Source organism: Pan paniscus, chromosome 1 (genome assembly GCF_029289425.2).
Source record: "Pan paniscus chromosome 1, NHGRI_mPanPan1-v2.0_pri, whole genome shotgun sequence".
NCBI lineage: Eukaryota > Metazoa > Chordata > Mammalia > Primates > Hominidae > Pan > Pan paniscus.
Window position 1 is genome coordinate 187,030,439 of NC_073249.2, and position 17,537 is coordinate 187,047,975.

Genomic DNA, 17,537 nt, shown 5'->3' on the forward strand with positions numbered 1-17,537 from the left:
AAACCCATAAAAAGTGTATATGCTCTTTGATTCAAATATTCCATCTCTAGACGCCTGTAATCCCAGCACTTTGGGAAGCTGGGGTGGGCAGATCACCTGAGCCCAGGAGTTCAAGACTAGCCTGTCCAACATGGCAAAACCCTGTGTATACTAAAAATACAAAAATTAGCCAGGCATGGTGGCGCACGCCTGTAATCCCAGCTGCTCAGGGGGCTGAGGCACAAAGACCACTTGAGGCGGAGGCTGCAGTGAGCCAAGATCATACCATTGCACTCCAGCCTGGGTGACAGAGCAAGACTCCATCTCAAAAAAAAAAAAATCCATCTCTAGAAATTCATCCTAAAGAAATCACCATGGATGTGCACAGATTATTCTACAAGATTGTTCATAACAACATAGTATATAATATAAAAATATAAATATATTATCCCATAACATAAGCTTGATTAAAAAAATTATGATAGCAATATGATGAAAAAATACCACGAAGCCAGTAAAAAAAAGTGTGCAATAATTAATGGCATAGTGAAATACTGCAATATAACGTGAAGCTAATAAAGCAAGTAAGATCCTGTTTTTTGTATGAAAAAATACACATACATGTAAGAAAAAGAGACATCAAATATTACCAGTGATTATCTCTGGAAACAGGGATTTGGGTGATTTTAAAATTTGTTGGGGGTAATATTTTTACTTTTCTGTACTGACCTGGCATAAGTTCTTAATCGCTGTGTGCCTCAGTTTCCTCATTTGTTAAAAGAGGAGGTTCCAATGGTATGTACCCCCTGACGATGTTCAAAAGTGATTATGAAACTATTTTCAAAAGTTTCTACAAAAGCAAGTTACCTTTGTAATCAGAAAAAAGTAGTTCTTTTAGTGCTCTGAATAGTGTAATAATAATATTTATTTTATTTCATTTTATTATTTACCCTTGCAGAAATTTACTTCTTCGGTAAAAGACAGACTAGGCATGTGTTTAAGGCGCCAGCAAATGACCATTTACATTAATAATTTATTTAATATAGAAATTTTTATTGAAGTGATGACTTCCAAATGTGATTTTTGGGGGCATTATACACTTGCTTCGAGGTTTAATCTTCAATCCACATGGGGGGGCACCATAATCAGTGGTGCCCAGGGCCCTCGTCTAGCCCCTGTGAGGCCCTTTGCAGTCCCTCCCTTGCCAGCCCCTCCAGCCTCCGCCATTTGCCCCGTGGGCTCTCCAGGTTCCACTTGAGGAGCTGCCCCCTGCCCCAGCCCAGCTCCACTGCTGTGTGACCTAGCGTAAGTCCCTTAACCGCTGTGTGCCTCAGTTTCCTCATTTGTTAAAAGAGGAGGTTCCAGTGGTAGGTACCCCCTGACGATGTGCAAGCATCACAGAAATGACACAAGACACACACTGAGAACATGCCTCGCGCGTGGCAAGTGCTGACTGTTACCTGCCATTATTAGGCTCCCCCGCCGGGGTCTCAGGGCCTTGGCACAAGCTCTTCCCTCTGCTTGGAGCACTTTCCTCCACTGACCTTTCCTGGCGCTCCAGGTCAACTCCAGGAGCCTTCCCAGTGCAGTCTAGGTGCCTTCTCCTTCCGCAGCGCCTGAACCACACAGGAATAAGTGAGGCGAGAGCGCGCCCAGGGAAGAGCAGAGTGTGCAGAAAGGGGCTGAGTTAGTAGAGGCATTTCCGCGGGGATCCTTCTCCTGCCAGGCCTGCACCGGGGCCGTGGCGACTGAGAAGTGCACAGGTGGCTCCCGGGTGCTCCGGAAGGGCCCCAGACCTCCTGGCCCGGCTAAAAGCAGGAGGCGGGAGCGCGTCTCCCCCGCGAAGCTGGATCAGTACTGGCGGCGCAGGGGGCGCAGGCCGCGCAGCGAGGGCTGGCGGGGGCGGCCCGTCTGGGGCGCTGCCCGGGCGCACGCGGGAGCCAGGTGGGGGCGCGGGGAGGAGCAGCTGAGCAGGTGCCGGGAAGGAGGCGCCTGCAGCACGCCACGGCGACCCCCGCACGCGACGGCGGGGCGGCCGGGTGGCACCACTGGCGGGACCAGAACGGCGCCGCGGCCCTAGGATCTCTGCGCCGAGGCCCGCGGCGGGAGCCACGACGGCCATGACCACGCTGACGCCCAGGCTGCGAGCCCCTCGCCCGGGCCGCCCGCCCACCCGTCACGCCCAGGTAGCACCTCGGGGTCGCCGCACCCGCGACACCGGCCGCAGCCCCGGGCCCCCTCGCAGGCGTGGCCCCCGCGCCCAGGCCCCGCCCCCGCCCCCTCATTGGTCAGTCCCGGGGTGGGGGCGGGCGACGCGGACCGCTGGGCAGGGCAGGGCAGGGACTCGCGGGAATCGCACCGCGCGGGTGGCTGCCGGAGCTCGCCCATCGCCCCTGCGCTGCTTGGACTGCGGCCACAGCCGGACTGGCGGGTACGGCGGCGACAGACGGATTGGCCGAGAGTCCCAGTCCGCAGAGTAGCCCCGGCCTCGAGGCGGTGGCGTCCGCGTCCTCTCGTCCAGGAGCCAGGACAGGTGCCGCGCGGCGGGCGCTCCAGGGACCGCGCTGAGGCCGCGGTCGCCGCCCGCCCCGCCCCGCCGCCCGCCGCCCGCCGAGCCCAGCCTCCTTGCCGTCGGGGCGTCCCCAGGCCCTGGGTCGGCCGCGGAGCCGATGCGCGCCCGCTGAGCGCCCCAGCTGAGCGCCCCCGGCCCGCCATGACAGCGCTTCCCGGCCCGCTCTGGCTCCTGGGCCTGGCGCTATGCGCGCTGGGCGGGGGCGGCCCCGGCCTGCGACCCCCGCCCGGCTGTCCCCAGCGACGTCTGGGCGCGCGCGAGCGCCGGGACGTGCAGCGCGAGATCCTGGCGGTGCTCGGGCTGCCTGGGCGGCCCCGGCCCCGCGCGCCACCCGCCGCCTCCCGGCTGCCCGCGTCCGCGCCGCTCTTCATGCTGGACCTGTACCACGCCATGGCCGGCGACGACGACGAGGACGGCGCGCCCGCGGAGCGGCGCCTGAGCCGCGCCGACCTGGTCATGAGCTTCGTTAACATGGGTGAGTGCGGCCGCCCGCGCGGGGACCCTCGGAGTAAACTGGCTGCAGGGGAGAGTGCGCGCATCCGCGGGCGGTGCCGGGCCCTGGCCGAACGGGCAGTCACAGACGGCGGACGCGAACCACAGGGGAGTGGGACTGCCGTGGTTAGGGAAGGTCTAAGGGTCATGGGGGCCTCCTGGGCTGCGGAGTGGTCAGGAGCAGAGTGTGGGGGACTGTGGACTCCCAGGCACTGCCTTCACCCTGCCCCAAACACACCCAGGAGTAAGAATCAGGTGATGTCTTTGCCCACCTGGGCTGCCCCGGGAAGACAGCCTGGTCCTGGGGAGACAGGTGAGTAAACAGAGGCCGGGATGCTGTCACTGTGATAAGGGCAGTACTGAGGAGAGGGACAAAGTTCAGCGTGGAAACCTGTGGTCACATCATCGGAGTGACCAGAGCTGAGTCGCGTGCCCTGAGTCCACAGCAGGCTCTTCCCTGTGCGGAGCCTGGGTGGGGTGCGGCTGTCAGGGGAGCGGCTGGGGAAGGAGCAGACTCAGCTCGCTGGGGCAGGGACTGTGGCCTTGTCGCCCTGGGCCCAACACCTGGGATGTGATCTGGTATGGGGTGAGTGTCCAGTCCTGTGGAATGGCCCAGTGGGCAGCTGGACCCACTGTGTTCTCCCAGGCAAAGCCCGGCTTTTCCTGTCTGCAAATATCTTGTATCAAACCCTGGAGCTATTTATTCCTTAAGATCTCAGAGATTTTTTTTCCAGTACTAAACTCTTTGGTCTATGGTCATGTAGTTAACTGTTGGTCAGGTCCCCCATCTGCTTTGCCTCCTGTCTGTGGCTAGTGACAGTCTGAGGTCTGGGGAACCAAGGACCACAGATCAGCCCAAAGTCGGGGAGCTGTGGGGCTGAGAGGAGGGAGAGGGTCCCTGGCCCCGGCCATCAGCCTCCCTCCACAGACAGCATCATTAATTCTTCATCCTCCCAACAACCCTGATAACAGCCACAGTCTTCATCCCCATCTCCCAGATGAGGACAGTGAGGCTCAGAGAGGCAGCGCCATGCCTAGGGCAGCGCAGCCTCTACACTGCTGAGCCAGGACAGGCCCAGGAAGCCTGACTGTCCATCCAGGGCTCAATGAGATGACATTTCTGTTGTCAGGTCAGGCTTTCAAGGTGCAGAGACCTTTCTGAGGAGTCTGGGCTGAGGAACACAGGGGACTGAGCCGCAGCAGGTTTTGTGGGGCCATCAGCCATTTGCTTCCTACACTAGGGCAGAAGAGGGCATGGCCAAGCCTCTGCTTCCCGCAACCCAGAGCTGGTGGTGGAGGCGAGCAGCAGGAGGCAGCCATTCACCATCACTGAGCGCCCAGTGCCAGGGACAGGACTCTAGCCGGTGGGATCTGGATGCTGCCTTTGTAGTTAGAGGACAGGTTGGGGATGTGGGACAGAGGAGACCATCTGTGAAGCTGGGGCTGGGGCTCTGTCATCAGGACAGGCTGACCTTGGGCTCAGGACCAAGAAGAGTTGTGGATGGAGTCGTCCAAGAATGTCCCCAGGGAGCCGCCCATCAGAATGAGTCACCACCCAGCCCACATCCGACCTCCCCTGGCATCCCCTGGGTCAAGGCATGCACAGCCTGGTGGGGCTATTGCTATTTAATTGGGCAGGGCCTACCCCTGCTGTGTGACCTTAGGAAAGTTCCTCACCCTCTCAGCCTTCGTTGCTCCTTGTAAAATGAGGTGCCTGGTGATCTGTCCTCAGGGTTGTTGTGTGATTGGTAGAGGGGCAGGAGTAGAAAGCCTGTGCTGCTCCCCTCAGAGGGTGAACCTGGACCTGGGCACTGTTGGCCCCAGGCCCTCCCAGCTGTGGCCTAGTTCGGAGGTGACAGGAACATCTCCACATGTCTTATACACATGTAAAACCTAGAAATGGATTCTAAAAGCCAACCAAAAAGTGTTTGTACCTGTTTTTAGAATGAAAAGTAGCATGTGAACTTTCACAGCCTTACAATTCCTCATTTAACTCACGTGAGACTGTTTTGCCAGCCCTGTTTCATGGGCTCAGAGAGGTTAAGTAGCCAGCCCAGGGCCACACAGCACATCCGGGGTGACATCCACGGCTGTGGATTTCAAATCCCAGCTTCTTCCCACACCAGCTTTGTGCATTTCATGAAGACTCGGGGCCTCCAGCGCTGCGAGATTAACAAGCAGATCATTGTTAGTGGAAGCCCAGGCTGTGGGTGGGCGCAGCCAGCTGTCAGAAAGGCCTTCTTTATTCTGCTGTGCTAACTGCACTAGTAGAACTCTCTCAGTTAGAGTAGCTTTAACTGGTAATTACTGAGGCTGGGTGGGGCGGTGAGGGGGCATGGATTAGACACATACCAGGATGCTCTCCATGTTTGGAGGCCCCTGGAGGTTGGTGGCCCTTCTCCTGCCTCAGCCTTCCGAGTAGCTGAGATTACAGGCATGTGGGCAGAGGCCACCACGGGATCTAATAGCAGGGTCGCTGTGGTGTCACCGCCCACACGCAGGCTCCCACACCTGCTCCTGCCGGCTCCACCTCTCCTATCAGCTTCATCTGACTCCTGAATAGCCAGGTCTGGTGCCCGTAGGGCCCAACTCTTGATGGCAGCCTGTGGGACCCAGGGGGCGGGGCTCTCATAGGCCTCCCACCATGGCTCAGGTCTCCGTGCAGAGCAGGCGCTTTAGGAAGCCAAGCCTGCGTCCTGATGTTCAGAGCCTGCACTGGGAGGCCAGGGCTGGGGTCGGAGCTGGGGCCCTGCCTGGCCTGTCATCCATATCAGCCTGTAGACCTGGGCTCTCTTGGGCAGGACAGTGATGGAGCGGTTGGATTCTGTCCCTGGTCTCTCTGTGCTCAGGGAGGGGAGAGCCCTGAGCTGGGAGGCAGGACCTAGGTTCTTGTGCTGCCTGGGCCCACCATTAACTCCTGCATGTCCTGAGCCACGGCCCTTCCCTTCCCTGGGCCTCTGCTTTCTCGTCCATTCTACGGTGATGGCATCAGAAAAGCAAGGTGCCTCCCAGCCCTGACCCTGTGGCTCTGTGGCAGAGGCACCTTCTCACAACACCGCCATGCCTTCGCCCCAGTGCCTCAGGGCAGCCCGGCCCCTCCTGAGGGAGGAAGGATGGCAGGAAGGACCACCTCTGCACGCTCCTTCTGAATCCTTCTCCACCCATCTCAGCAGAGAGGCAGGTGCCCATGTTCCAGATTGAGAAACTGAGGCATAAGCAGGACTAGCAGGCAGAAGTCCAGCCAGGATCAGAATGCAGCAGCTTCATTTTTGTCCTGATCCCTTCCTGAACCAGACAGATTTGCTCCTGTGGTCTCTGGTGGCCATGGACAGGGGTGTTGATGAACAGAGCCGTCTGGATTTGGGAGAAGCAGGACTGAGTGGGAATTCAGGACTTGGCCCGGGTCCTGCTCTGCCCTTGCCAGCCGTGTGACCTGGAAGGGTGGCACCATCTCCGTGGGCCCCAGGGCCACTTCCTTTGGTTCTTTACTAGGGACCTCTTTCATTTTCCCATTCATTCATTCAGCAAATAGTTCTGTAGCACCTACCACGGACCAGGCAGAGTTCTAGTTGCTGGGGATATAACAATGAGAAAAGTAAAGTCCCTGCCCTCAGGGAGATGACTTTCTAGTGCGAGAGACACATAATACATACATGAGCCCTAAAGGTAATTGTCGGGTGTGCTAGACAGCAACACCCCATCTGGAAACAGGAGGGGCTGAACAATGGCAGGACAGACAGGGCTAGATTGGGGGTTTCTGACCTGAGACCCACACACAAGGAATTTGCATCCTGACGCCAACACCTGATCTCAGTGTGATCTGGGCTTTCCAGTCAACCTCCCCAAGCCTCAGTTTCCTCCTCTGTAAAATGGAGATACTCATCTTATGAGGCTGTTGTGGGCTTGTGTGAGATGATACCCAGCGATGCCCACGTGCCCAGAACCTCTGCATCTCTTCCTTCATTGGTATCTCACAATTGCCATCACATCTGTGTTTGAAAGAGAGGAGAGAGAGGCTCAGAGCAGATAGGTGGCTTTCCTAAGGCCACACAGCAGGTTGTTCCCCTGCCTCCACATCCTCTGCTCTTCTCCAAAATAGCAGCTGCCTCTCCACACAGCCCAGGGCCTGGCCCACCGTTAAATGCAGTGTGTGCTGCTGAAATGGACTGTGTTGAATGGGAACGTGTGATGTAAACTGAGACTACTGCTTAAAAAATATGTTTTTATTTTCAGAGACAGGGTCTTGCTCTTTCACCCAGACTGGAATGCAGTGGCATGGTCATAGCTCACTGCAACTGCAAACTCCTGGCCTCAAGCAATGTTCTCACCTCAGCCTCCTGAATGGCTAGAACTACAGGTGTGCACCACCATGTCCAACTAATTGCTTTAAATCTTTTGTAGAGGCGGGATCTCATTATATTGCCCAGGCTGGTCTCAAACTCCTGGCCTCAACTGATCCTCCTGCCTCAGCCTCCCAAAGTGCTGGGATTACAGGCATGAACCACTGTGCCCAGCGTTTTCTTTTCGTTCTTTTTTTAAACTGCATACGTTAATGCTCACTGTTTTGCAACTTTGTTGTTTTTCATTTAACAATAAATCTTTTATCCATCTTAAAAGTCAACTATTAGGGTGACTGTATGCCCAAAGGTATTTGTCCTTGCAATAATTGCAGGTGGGTCCCTTTTCCCCAAAGTTCTGTCTGGCCACCAGAATGGTGCACCCTTTCGATCCCTAGTGACTGGTCCTACCCATTTCCGCAGTGTTTTCTCACCCCTGGAGTAAATGATTATGACTGCCCTCATTCACAGAGGAGGAAGCTGAGTCTCAAAGAGTGTAAGTGACTGGCCCCGGGTCCTGGATGCACAGACCCACAGGAGCAGATATGAAAGGTAGATCACAGCTGTAGGAGGGTAGGCCCTGGAAGTGGGGCAGCAGAGTGGTGGTTAGTGACCCTGGAGTGGGGCTCACTGGCTTTCAATTCTGGGTCTACTGCTTAAGAGCTATGAGCTGTTGAACAGATCATTTAAAGTCTCGGCATCTCAGTTTCCTCATCTTTAAAACTGGGATAATAATGCCTGTATCCGGCCAGGTGTGGTGGTGTGCGCCTGTAATCCCAGCACTTTGGGAGGCTGTGGTGGGCGGATCACTTGAGGTCAGGAGTTCAAGACCAGCCTGGCCAACATGGTGAAACCTTGTCTCTACTAAAAATGCAAAAAAAATTAGCCAGGCATGGTGGCACGGGACTGTAGTCCTAACTACTCAGGCGGCTGAGGCGAGAGAATTGCTGGAACCTGGGAGATGGAGGTTGCCTGGGAGACAGAGCAAGACTCTGTCTAAATAATAATAATAATGCCTGTATCATAATACAATGATTAAATAGGTTAAGGCACATAAAAACTTAGCAAGTGTCTGGCCAGGCACGGAGGCTCACGTCTGTAATCCCAGCACTTTGGGAGGCCAAGCGGGGGCAGATCACCTGAGGTCAGGAGTTAAAGACAAGCCTGGACAACATGGTGAAACCCCGTCTCTACTAAAAATACAAAAATTAGCCAGGTGTGGTGGCGGGAGCCTGTAATCCCAGCTACTTGGGAGGCTGAGGCAGGAGAATTGCTTGAATCCAAGAGGTGGAGGTTGCAGTGAGCCGAGATCACGCCATTGCACTCCAGCCTGAGCAACAGGAGCATGAAATGCCATCTCAAAAAAAAACAAAAACAAAAACAAAATTTAGCGAGTGTCTGGCACTGCTCAATAAGTGGCTGTGAGTATTATGAGGGAAGGGCCTGCGGATTATGCCCCATCCCCCAGTCATTTACTTAGGGACCTAGAGCAGAGTAGTAAAAAGCATAGCTCCAGAATCTGACCAGGCTGCCTGGGTGAGATCCTCATTCCACCTAGGCATCCTTGTAGTGGATGCTGTGGGGGGGCTTCCCAGAGCTTCTCTTCAGCATTGAGTCGCTCGTGACCCAGCTGCCTGGAGTGCCGGCTGCTGACAGCTCACAGGGGAGTCCTTCTCTAGGTTGTTTTTGTTTTTTTTTTTTTGAGATGGAGTTTCGCTCTTGTCACCCATGCTGGAGTGCAATGGTGCGATCTTGGCTCACTGCAACCTCCTTGGGTTCAAGCAATTCTTCTGTCTCACCCTCCCAAGTAGCTGGGATTACAGGCACCCGCCACCACGCACGGCTAATTTTGTATTTTTAGTAGAGATGGGGTTTCATCATGTTAGTCAGGCTGGTCTTGAACTCCTGACCTCAGGTGATCCACCTGCCTCAGCCTCCCAAAGTGCTGGGATTACAGGCGAGAGCCACCACGCCCTACCCTTCTCTAGGTATTGATTGACTGGGCCTAAAGAACTGCCCAAGGTTAGGCACCATCCCTGGGGACACCCACCATCCAACAGCTGGTCTATGGCAGTACCAGTGCCCAGCCCCCTTGCCTTAAAGAGAGACAGCTCTAAAGGGCCACCAGCCCCCAGAGCTCCCGGTGTGGTCTCAGTTGTCTGAGGCCTTTGTTGTGGGTGCATCCAAAACTTGCTCCCTTCATTCACTACAAAAAGCAGTAAACTTTCCAGTTTTCCCAGTAAGCTTTCTGACCCAGTGTCTGTTGCCCAGAGAGCCTAACCTAAGATACAATTTACACGATTATGGTCTAATTTATTTAATGCTCTGAGCCTCAGTTTCCTCAGCTGTAAAATGGGAGAGCTACCTCATTAGATGATTAGGAGTATTAAATGAGTTAATCTGTGTAAAATTATGAAAAGAGTGGCTGGTCAGTGCTCAATAAATGTCAGCTTTATTTGTTTTTAGCCCAAGGCCAGCTGGTTAGTGGCAAGACCAGAAGCAAAAGTTGGTGATTTCCTTTAACTGCTGGCTCTATCTTGAGTAGCAGCCGTTCCTTCTGAACAGTCCTGGACCCTGCACACATCAGGGTTCTGGGGAAGTTGATGGCTGCAAGACCTGGGTGTGGAGAAAGTTGACTCATTCAGGGCTTTAAGAGCAGTCTATGAACACTCCTTAGCAAGCACTGCTGCAAACCTACTGTGTGCTGTTCCTCTTCCTGTTTATCTTGGGGGCTAATAAAAGTATAGCCCCAGCCCAACCCAAAGTCTGCTCATTTACTGAGAAAGAGAAGCCCAAAGACAACTCAATATAAATGATCCCCAAATGGGAGAAATGTCCATTCACCCACCTGGCAAACATGGGTGTGAGGGTTCAACAGTTCAGAAGACCGACAAGATCCTTCTCTGGTTTTCTGGGAGACAAACAAGGCCAAAGGAGAGGAGGCATGGCTCCCGGCTGGAGATGGGGTCTCGCTGTGTCACCCAGGCTGGAGTGCAGTGGCGCGATCACAGCTTGCTGCAGCCTCAACCTCCCAGACTCAAGTGATCCTCCCACCTCAGCCTCCCAAGTAGCTGGGAAGTACAGGTGCCTACCACCATGCCCAGATAATTTTTAAACATTTTTTTATAGAGACGAGGTCTCATGATGTTGCCCAGGCTGGTCTTCAGCTCCTGGGCTCAAGCCATCCACCCACATTGGCCTCCCAAAGTGCTGAGATGACAGGCGTGAGCCACTGCGCCTGGCCTCTTGCATGTTTTTGAAATGCCAGTTCCTGAAGTGAAAATCCCATCATGGCTTTTCCTGCTCAGGAGCTTCTGTGTGTCCCTTCAAGCCAGAATGGAATTCACGTTTCCCCAGCCTGGCATTCAGAGTTCAGCGTTCTAGTCAACTGCACCGCTTGGTGTTCCCTTGACATACCTGCAGCTTGGAGAGGTCGTGGATTAGGAGAAGTGAATGTAGACTTTGGAGTCCAGACAGACTTCGACCCAAATCCCACCTTGGATGCTTCCAGTTGTGGCCTTGTGCAAATCAGTTAACTTCTGGGATCTTTAGTGCTCTCATCTATAACCTGGGATGAATAATGTCCCCCACAGGGTTGTCATGGTGCTGCCTTCACCATGGCCCTCGATGGTCCCACTTCCTGAGATGCACAGAGTTCTGTGTCCCCTCCAACACTGTGCCAGTGCTGGTCTGTGTGACCAATAGAATATGACACTAGTGGTGATAGGTCCCTGCCAGGATTAGTCTATAAAAGACCATGGCTTCCATCTCTCGGATGCCTCGTTCTGGGGGAGGCCATGAGGTGAGCAGCCCTATGGAGAGGGCCACATGGTGAGCAGCTAAAGACAGAGCGTGGAAGTGGATCCGTCAGCCCCAGCTAAGTCTTCAGAGACTGCAGCCCTAGCTGACAGCTTGACTGTGACCTCATGAGAGACCCTGATCCAGACCTACCCAGCTAAGTTCCTGGATTATTAGCCCTAAGAACAATGTGTGTTTGTTGTTTTAAACTGCTACATTTGCATAATGAGTTACACAGCCACAGACAACTAACACAGTCAGGTTAGCATGAACAGAAAGGACGTACCACGTGTGCCCAGCATGGTGCCTGACACAGGTCAGTGCTTAAAAAGTGTGACCTGGCACAGCATCTCCCGCCTCTCAGCCTTTCCCTGGGTGACTCTCCAGTTCTCTTCCTCAGTTCTTCCACCCCTGTTGAATATGTTTTCAAGGAAAGTTTTCTCTGCCTCCTTCTTCCAAAGCCCTGTATGTGACTGCGACCGTCACTGAAGCACCTGTCCTGCATTGTGTGCACTTCTCTTAGGATTCCAGTCGCTTTCTGTCTATGTGATGCACGGGCTCACCTAGCCCTTCTTTCTCCTCCTCCCCAGCAACCCCTGAACAACCTGAGAATAGGGATCAAGTGTGACTCTTCCTGGCACCCCCCATGGTGCACCCAGCCCCTGAGTGGCAGGAAATTGAGGAAAAGAGGAACCCAGCAGGAGGCAGGGAGTGCCAAGAGCAGGGAGGAGCCTGGGTCTGGTCAGGTGGGACAGAGTGGGGCCGGCCCTCCCTGTCTGTGTGCGGGCCGACAATGGGTGCCATAGCTCCCTGGGCCCTCCCCTGGGACCCCAAGTCCCCACAGGGCCCTGCCTGGAGGAAGGTGGCTTCACAGGCATTCTCAGGTGTCTGTTGATAGGAGGGCCTTGTTGACGGGTGACCCCCATCCCAATATGTCCCATTGAACTCCAGGGCCACTCATTTCACACTGGCCCCAAGTGTGAACATCCACATCACAGGCCTCTATTCTGACACAGGCCTGTAATCTAACCCTGGAAACCCTCTGCCCCTCCTTGGCCTCAGTTTCCCCATCTCTGCAGGGTTGCCTGAAGGCCTTTCCAGGTCTGACCAAAGAATGTGCCCACCCCCTGCCTGCTGATGGGGGCTCCTCCGGGCTGAGGCACAGGGTGGGGAGGTGCACCCAGCCCCCCTCCTCCTGGAACCTCTTTCCCACAGGCAAGAGAGGATGTGTCACCATGACCACTTCTTTCTGGAAAATTCCCACAGTTCATTCTTTCCCGGGATTTCACTGGAGGAATTGCGTCTTTCTTGCTCACATCTCCTGGGATCTATTCTTGACCTTGGCGGGCTTGGTGGAGGCATGTGTGGGTGTTCCCTTTTAATTTGGGGTCCAGAACTGTCTGAGGCCTGGACCGGTAATTATGAGAGCAGCACCATTTATGGAAACAGCCCTTGAAGCAAGCCAGTGATGAGACCCGGCTGGAAATACCTCAGCATGGAGCCCTGGGCCCGCCTCGAGGCGGTGCTGAGATTTCTGGGTGGGAGAAGCCCCTTCAGGACGCAGAACCAACAGGTCATGAGTCCCGCCCTCCCTTGGCCTGCAGAGGCTATGGGGCCCAAGCCTTCTTTTGGGTCTGAAGTGCCCCTGCCCCACCGCCTTTGCTGCCTGTGGGACCAGCCAGGCAGGCCCAGCCCATGCACCCGGGGCTCTGGGGGAGCCGCTGTCCACCCTCAGGGGCCAGGCCGGGAGAGGAGGCAGGTCCACAGCAACGGGAATGTCGGTGGCTTCTGATGGAGTCACATGAGGACATGGTAGCCACACCCAGACTGGCAGTGATACCCAGCCCAAAGGGCTCTGAGTGCCGGACACTGAGCCGCTGTCCTGGGGACAAGAGGCCCTTGGGAAGAAGGGGCCGGGGCACCCCCGCTCTGGGGCCCCGGAACACAGCGGCCGATGAGCTGACATGCGAGCCTCCCATGTCCACCCACATGGCTCCGTCCCGGCCCTCCAAGGGCTCGCTGTCCAGAGGAACAGCTGAACCAGAGATAGCAAGCCCTGGCATGGGGGCCGGGAGAGGCTGAAAGCCTGACCTGCCTGGGGTCTGAGGACTGGGAGCCTTCTCAGTCGGACTGAGAGGGACGGGGCCGCCCGGGGAGAGGAGCTTCCAGGAGGGACTCTGCAGGCAGAAGGCACAAGAGGCCCGAGGGACAGATGGCAGGGCCAGAGCAGGGAGGGCCCTGGGACACTCTTCCTGTGGGCCCTTCGGGGCCGGGGAGGGTCTGAGGGGAGATGGGACAGGTCACAGGCCACAGGATTCTGCTCTGAGCTGGAGGATGAGGGTGTCTTTTGAAGTCCCACTTTTTGATCAGAAATAAGACAGATTTAGGTTGTCTGGGTGAGACTAAATTGCCCAGAGCACAAAAATAGCCAGAGCCCTTGTTGATGTTGGGCTGAGGGTCGCAGAGTTTGGCATCTGGAAGCCTAGCCTGGAGTGGCAGGCACAGGGCCCCAGATGTGGCCAGCAGAAGCCAACTCCTGCCCACAGGGCCTTTCCTGGAAGCGTGGGGTTGCTTCCGAAGTTTGCTTTATCCAAGGCTGGAGGAGGAGGCTGAGGGTTCCATCAGCACAGATTGGTGATTCATGATTGTTTATTTTCCCAGGAGCCACATTAAGGTGGTTTAGAAAGCAAATTCATTTGCTGCTTCCCCAGACAGAAGCTGGTTCAGCGTGAGACCATTTGGGGCAGCTTTTATGATTTTGTAGAAAATAAACATTTAGAGGTGCTTGTGGAACCAGGTATAGCTTGGTCTGTTTCCTGTGACCAACGAATTGCTCTCTGCATATGTCTTTTCATATTTTTGCCAATACATCTTTGGAATTCTTGTGTCAAATGTAATTTTGCTAGGTATTGCTAAATTCCTCCTCTACACAGCATTCCTATCAGCAATGCCTGAGAGAATGTTCATGTCTGATCTTAATCTTTTTCCTTCTCAAAGGCCATACGGAGCGCCCTATGAAAAGCACCCATTACTCTTGAGCCCATAACCTTTTCTGTTTCCTTCATAGCATTTACAGTAGAACAATAGAAATGACATCCCATATTTTAGTTGCTTTTTGTTTGCATTTTATGTCTTCCGTTGGACCGTAAACTCCCTGTGTGTGGAAAAAGTATCTTGTTTATTGTTGTATTGCCCAGAACAGTATTGTACATACAGTAAGAACTGAATAAATTTATTTCTAAATTAAACATGATGAATTTATTAGATGAGTGAAAGAATACATTTATTTAGAAAAACTTAATTCAAAGTATTATTTCTGACCAAAAAGTAAGACTTCAAAAGACACCCTTGGGTGCTGTGGGACAAGGCACGTTCTTTCCTTCTCCACCCTGGGCTGGGATGAGCGGCCACCTCCTCCTGCCCACACATGTCTGGCCCCGTCCCCTGCCCCGCACAGCTGTTCGCCTACCCATGGCCGGACCAGGTCCCCACCACGAGGACAGGAAGTGCTCCCCACATCCGCCTCGGCCCGCACAGCCTGGTGCTTTTACAAACCTGACCGTGGTCACTGAGCCCAGTAACCACAGAGAATTTTTAAAAAGACTCACAAACATATCATTGAAATCTCAGTGCTGGGTTTTGGGGAAGGCACTGGGCGGCTCCCACCCCTGCTTTCCGGAAACACAGATTTCTAGAGTTTGAAACGGATGGGAGGCTAAAGTGAGACTGCCCTAAATATAGCGTCCTGGGTATTTTCGGACACCTGGGGAAATGTGGGCTTTATTCCGCAACTGCAGCCTTTGTTTGATTGGCAGGCCAGTCCCTGCCACGGGGCCCTGCTGCCCATCTCACTTCCAGCCTGGCCTCTACCCCTGCCTCCACTGTGTCTTCTAATTCCCCTCCAACCACACCGCCTCCCTGCTGCCCCCGTCCCCTGTGCTTCCCACTGGCCAGAGGCGCAGCCCAGGCTCCTGGCCCGGGATTCGCACCCTCAGCAGGCAGGCCGCAGCAGAGCTCATGTGCCGTCCCCAACATCGCTGACCTGTGGGCGCCTCCACCCTGTGCATGCGAGGTCCCCTCTCCCTAGAGCACCCTCCCTGCCACCTTCTCCACCTACCAAGACCCATCCCACCCTTCAAAGCCAGTTCAGATGCCACCTGCTCAGATCCCATCACCCAGTGAGACCCTCCGACTTCCCCGGCACCTGACTGGCCTCTCCGGGAGTTGTCACTCCTGCCCTGGTTTTTCTTGTTCCTTTCCACATTTCCCTCCTTCCTCTTCCACCTTGTTCCAGAAAGGAAACGTGGGTCTCCTGCCCTCTGCTGTTTCCTGGTGCTTGCTTTCCCTGCCCTGCCCTCAGACCCCTCTGCTCTGGCCCTCTGCCTTGGCTGGCCGGCCCCTGCAGGGCCCGTCTCCCTGACACCATGGCAGATTCGCACTCATGCCTCAGCCCAGCTCAGCCGTCAGCCCTGAGCCCTCCCCTGCCGCACCTCCCATCCAGGCAGTGGGCAGGCTCTGGATGCCTTGTGTCCCCTGAGATGCCGTCAGTTATGTCGGTTATGTCCCTGTCTACCAGGTTTCCCTGCAGGGCCGGGGCCCTTTTCTGCCTTGGGTCCAATGTCCATCTTCCCTTTAGCCTGGAAGTTCCCAGAGGAGGCTCCCTCCTCTGTCTCATCTCTGAGTCCCAGGACCACCCGGGCCGAGAAGGGGCGCAACGCGAGTTCAGGGTTTGGAGCCTGGGGCCTGCTGAGCACCAGCCAGCTGCGGGGCTCAGGGTGAGCCTGGCTGCAGGGCCTCTTGGCCCTGTCTACACCCCGGGACCAAGCCTGGAACAAACGTTTGCACTAAATGAAGCCGGCCCCACCCAGGCCTCCCTGGGTCCCCTCCACCTTGAGTGGTGGGTGGCTGGGGGCGGTGGCTCACACCAGCTCTGCCCCCTCCAGAGCCCGAGCCATTCTGAGTGCCAGCCCAGCGCTGCTTTGTCTTCTAGTGGAGCGAGACCGTGCCCTGGGCCACCAGGAGCCCCATTGGAAGGAGTTCCGCTTTGACCTGACCCAGATCCCGGCTGGGGAGGTGGTCACAGCTGCGGAGTTCCGGATTTACAAGGTGCCCAGCATCCACCTGCTCAACAGGACCCTCCACGTCAGCATGTTCCAGGTGGTCCAGGAGCAGTCCAACAGGTGCCTTCCCCTTGGCCCCGGTGCCCCACCTAACCCCCCACCTCACAGTCTCATGGTCAAGGCAGCCCAGCAGGGAGTCGTGGTGGGCTGAAAGAGAGCCTCAAAGATGGGAAGGATGCTTGGCCCGAGGCCCCTGCACTGTGGGAAGAGCCCCAGTGACAATCCTGACTTCAAGTCCCTGCCCTGCCATCCTGGCTCTGGGGACTTGGACAGGTCACTGGGCCTCAGTTTCCCCATGTGTACACCTCTGTGGGCTGAGGCAATGAGATGAGGCTCAGAAGGGGCACAGCCAGAAGTTAGGTGGGAGACGCTCCGGTGACAGCCCCCAGTGGGCCCTGGAGACACGGAGGCAGTTGTGCCGGCCGCCGGTTAATTGTTCTTTCATGTCCACAGGGAGTCTGACTTGTTCTTTTTGGATCTTCAGACGCTCCGAGCTGGAGACGAGGGCTGGCTGGTGCTGGATGTCACAGCAGCCAGTGACTGCTGGTTGCTGAAGCATCACAAGGACCTGGGACTCCGCCTCTATGTGGAGACTGAGGATGGTGAGGCTGGGGGCTCTGCAGCCCCTGGGGCTTCTCTGTGCCAGCACAGGCAGCGGTAGTGGCTTCCTGTGGCCCTGGGTGCCCGGCCTCACCAGCTGTGCCCGCTGCAGGGGTCACTGAGGTCCAGGGCACAAGGTCTGGCCTAGTGGGGGTGCTCCCTCCTCTCCCTCTGCTTCCCAGGAAGCAGGCGGCTCTTCCCACGGAGCAGCCTCCACCTTGGGAGTTTCTGTCCTGGGAAGGGAAGGAGGGGAAGTGGCTGTACCCTCAGGCACTGAGGCCAGGAGGCTGGGTTTGAAGCCCAGCTTGGCAGTGCCCTGCCTCAGTGACCTTGGCTGGGACTTACCTTTCCAGACCCCGTCTTCTCTTCCGCAGGATGGGGATTCACGCCCTTGTTCATTCCACAGGTGACACTGGGGAGAGCCTCTTTTATGCCAGACAGTAGGAATACAGAGGCCAAAGTGGGCACGAGATGGGTGTGTTTGAGGCCCGGCAAGGGGGCGCCATGGAGCAGCGGTGAGGGCGGGGGTCCCAGGGGCCATTCTGAGTCAGGGTAAACCAGGGCCAGGTGCTGGGGTTCTTAGCATCATTTATTTTATTTACTAGCAGTGGAGGACGACAGGATCTGATTCAGGTTTTA

The 17,537-nt window shown here is 55.7% G+C and overlaps 2 protein-coding genes across 3 annotated transcripts in view; one reads left to right on the forward strand and one right to left on the reverse strand.

Moving 5' to 3' along the window:
• Window positions 1-1,011: 1,011 nt before the first annotated feature.
• On the reverse strand, window positions 1,012-2,207 carry LOC130540623 (basic proline-rich protein-like). The gene has a single exon (XM_057299295.2). It carries the CDS (start codon window positions 2,099-2,101, stop codon window positions 1,667-1,669), a length of 435 nt encoding a protein of 144 aa, XP_057155278.1. The 5' UTR covers window positions 2,102-2,207; the 3' UTR covers window positions 1,012-1,666.
• Window positions 2,208-2,317: 110 nt separating this feature from the next.
• The window catches only part of BMP8B (bone morphogenetic protein 8b), a 35,356-nt gene continuing 20,136 nt past the window's right edge, over window positions 2,318-17,537 (forward strand). Inside the window, exons 1-3 of one of the 2 annotated variants that reach the window (XM_034962045.4) lie at window positions 2,318-3,026; window positions 16,169-16,358; window positions 16,752-16,900. In XM_034962045.4, coding sequence (XP_034817936.3) covers window positions 2,693-3,026; window positions 16,169-16,358; window positions 16,752-16,900 — 673 coding nt within the window. In that variant the 5' untranslated portion in view covers window positions 2,318-2,692. The remainder of the gene's footprint in view (window positions 3,027-16,168; window positions 16,359-16,751; window positions 16,901-17,537) is intronic. The other variant, XM_034962050.3, reaches the window with a different exon arrangement.

What these genes read in the sequence shown, in the direction of transcription:
- LOC130540623 (XM_057299295.2), bottom strand. Translation starts at nt 2,101, where the DNA reads ATGGCCGTCGTGGCTCCCGCCGCGGGCCTCGGCGCAGAGATCCTAGGG.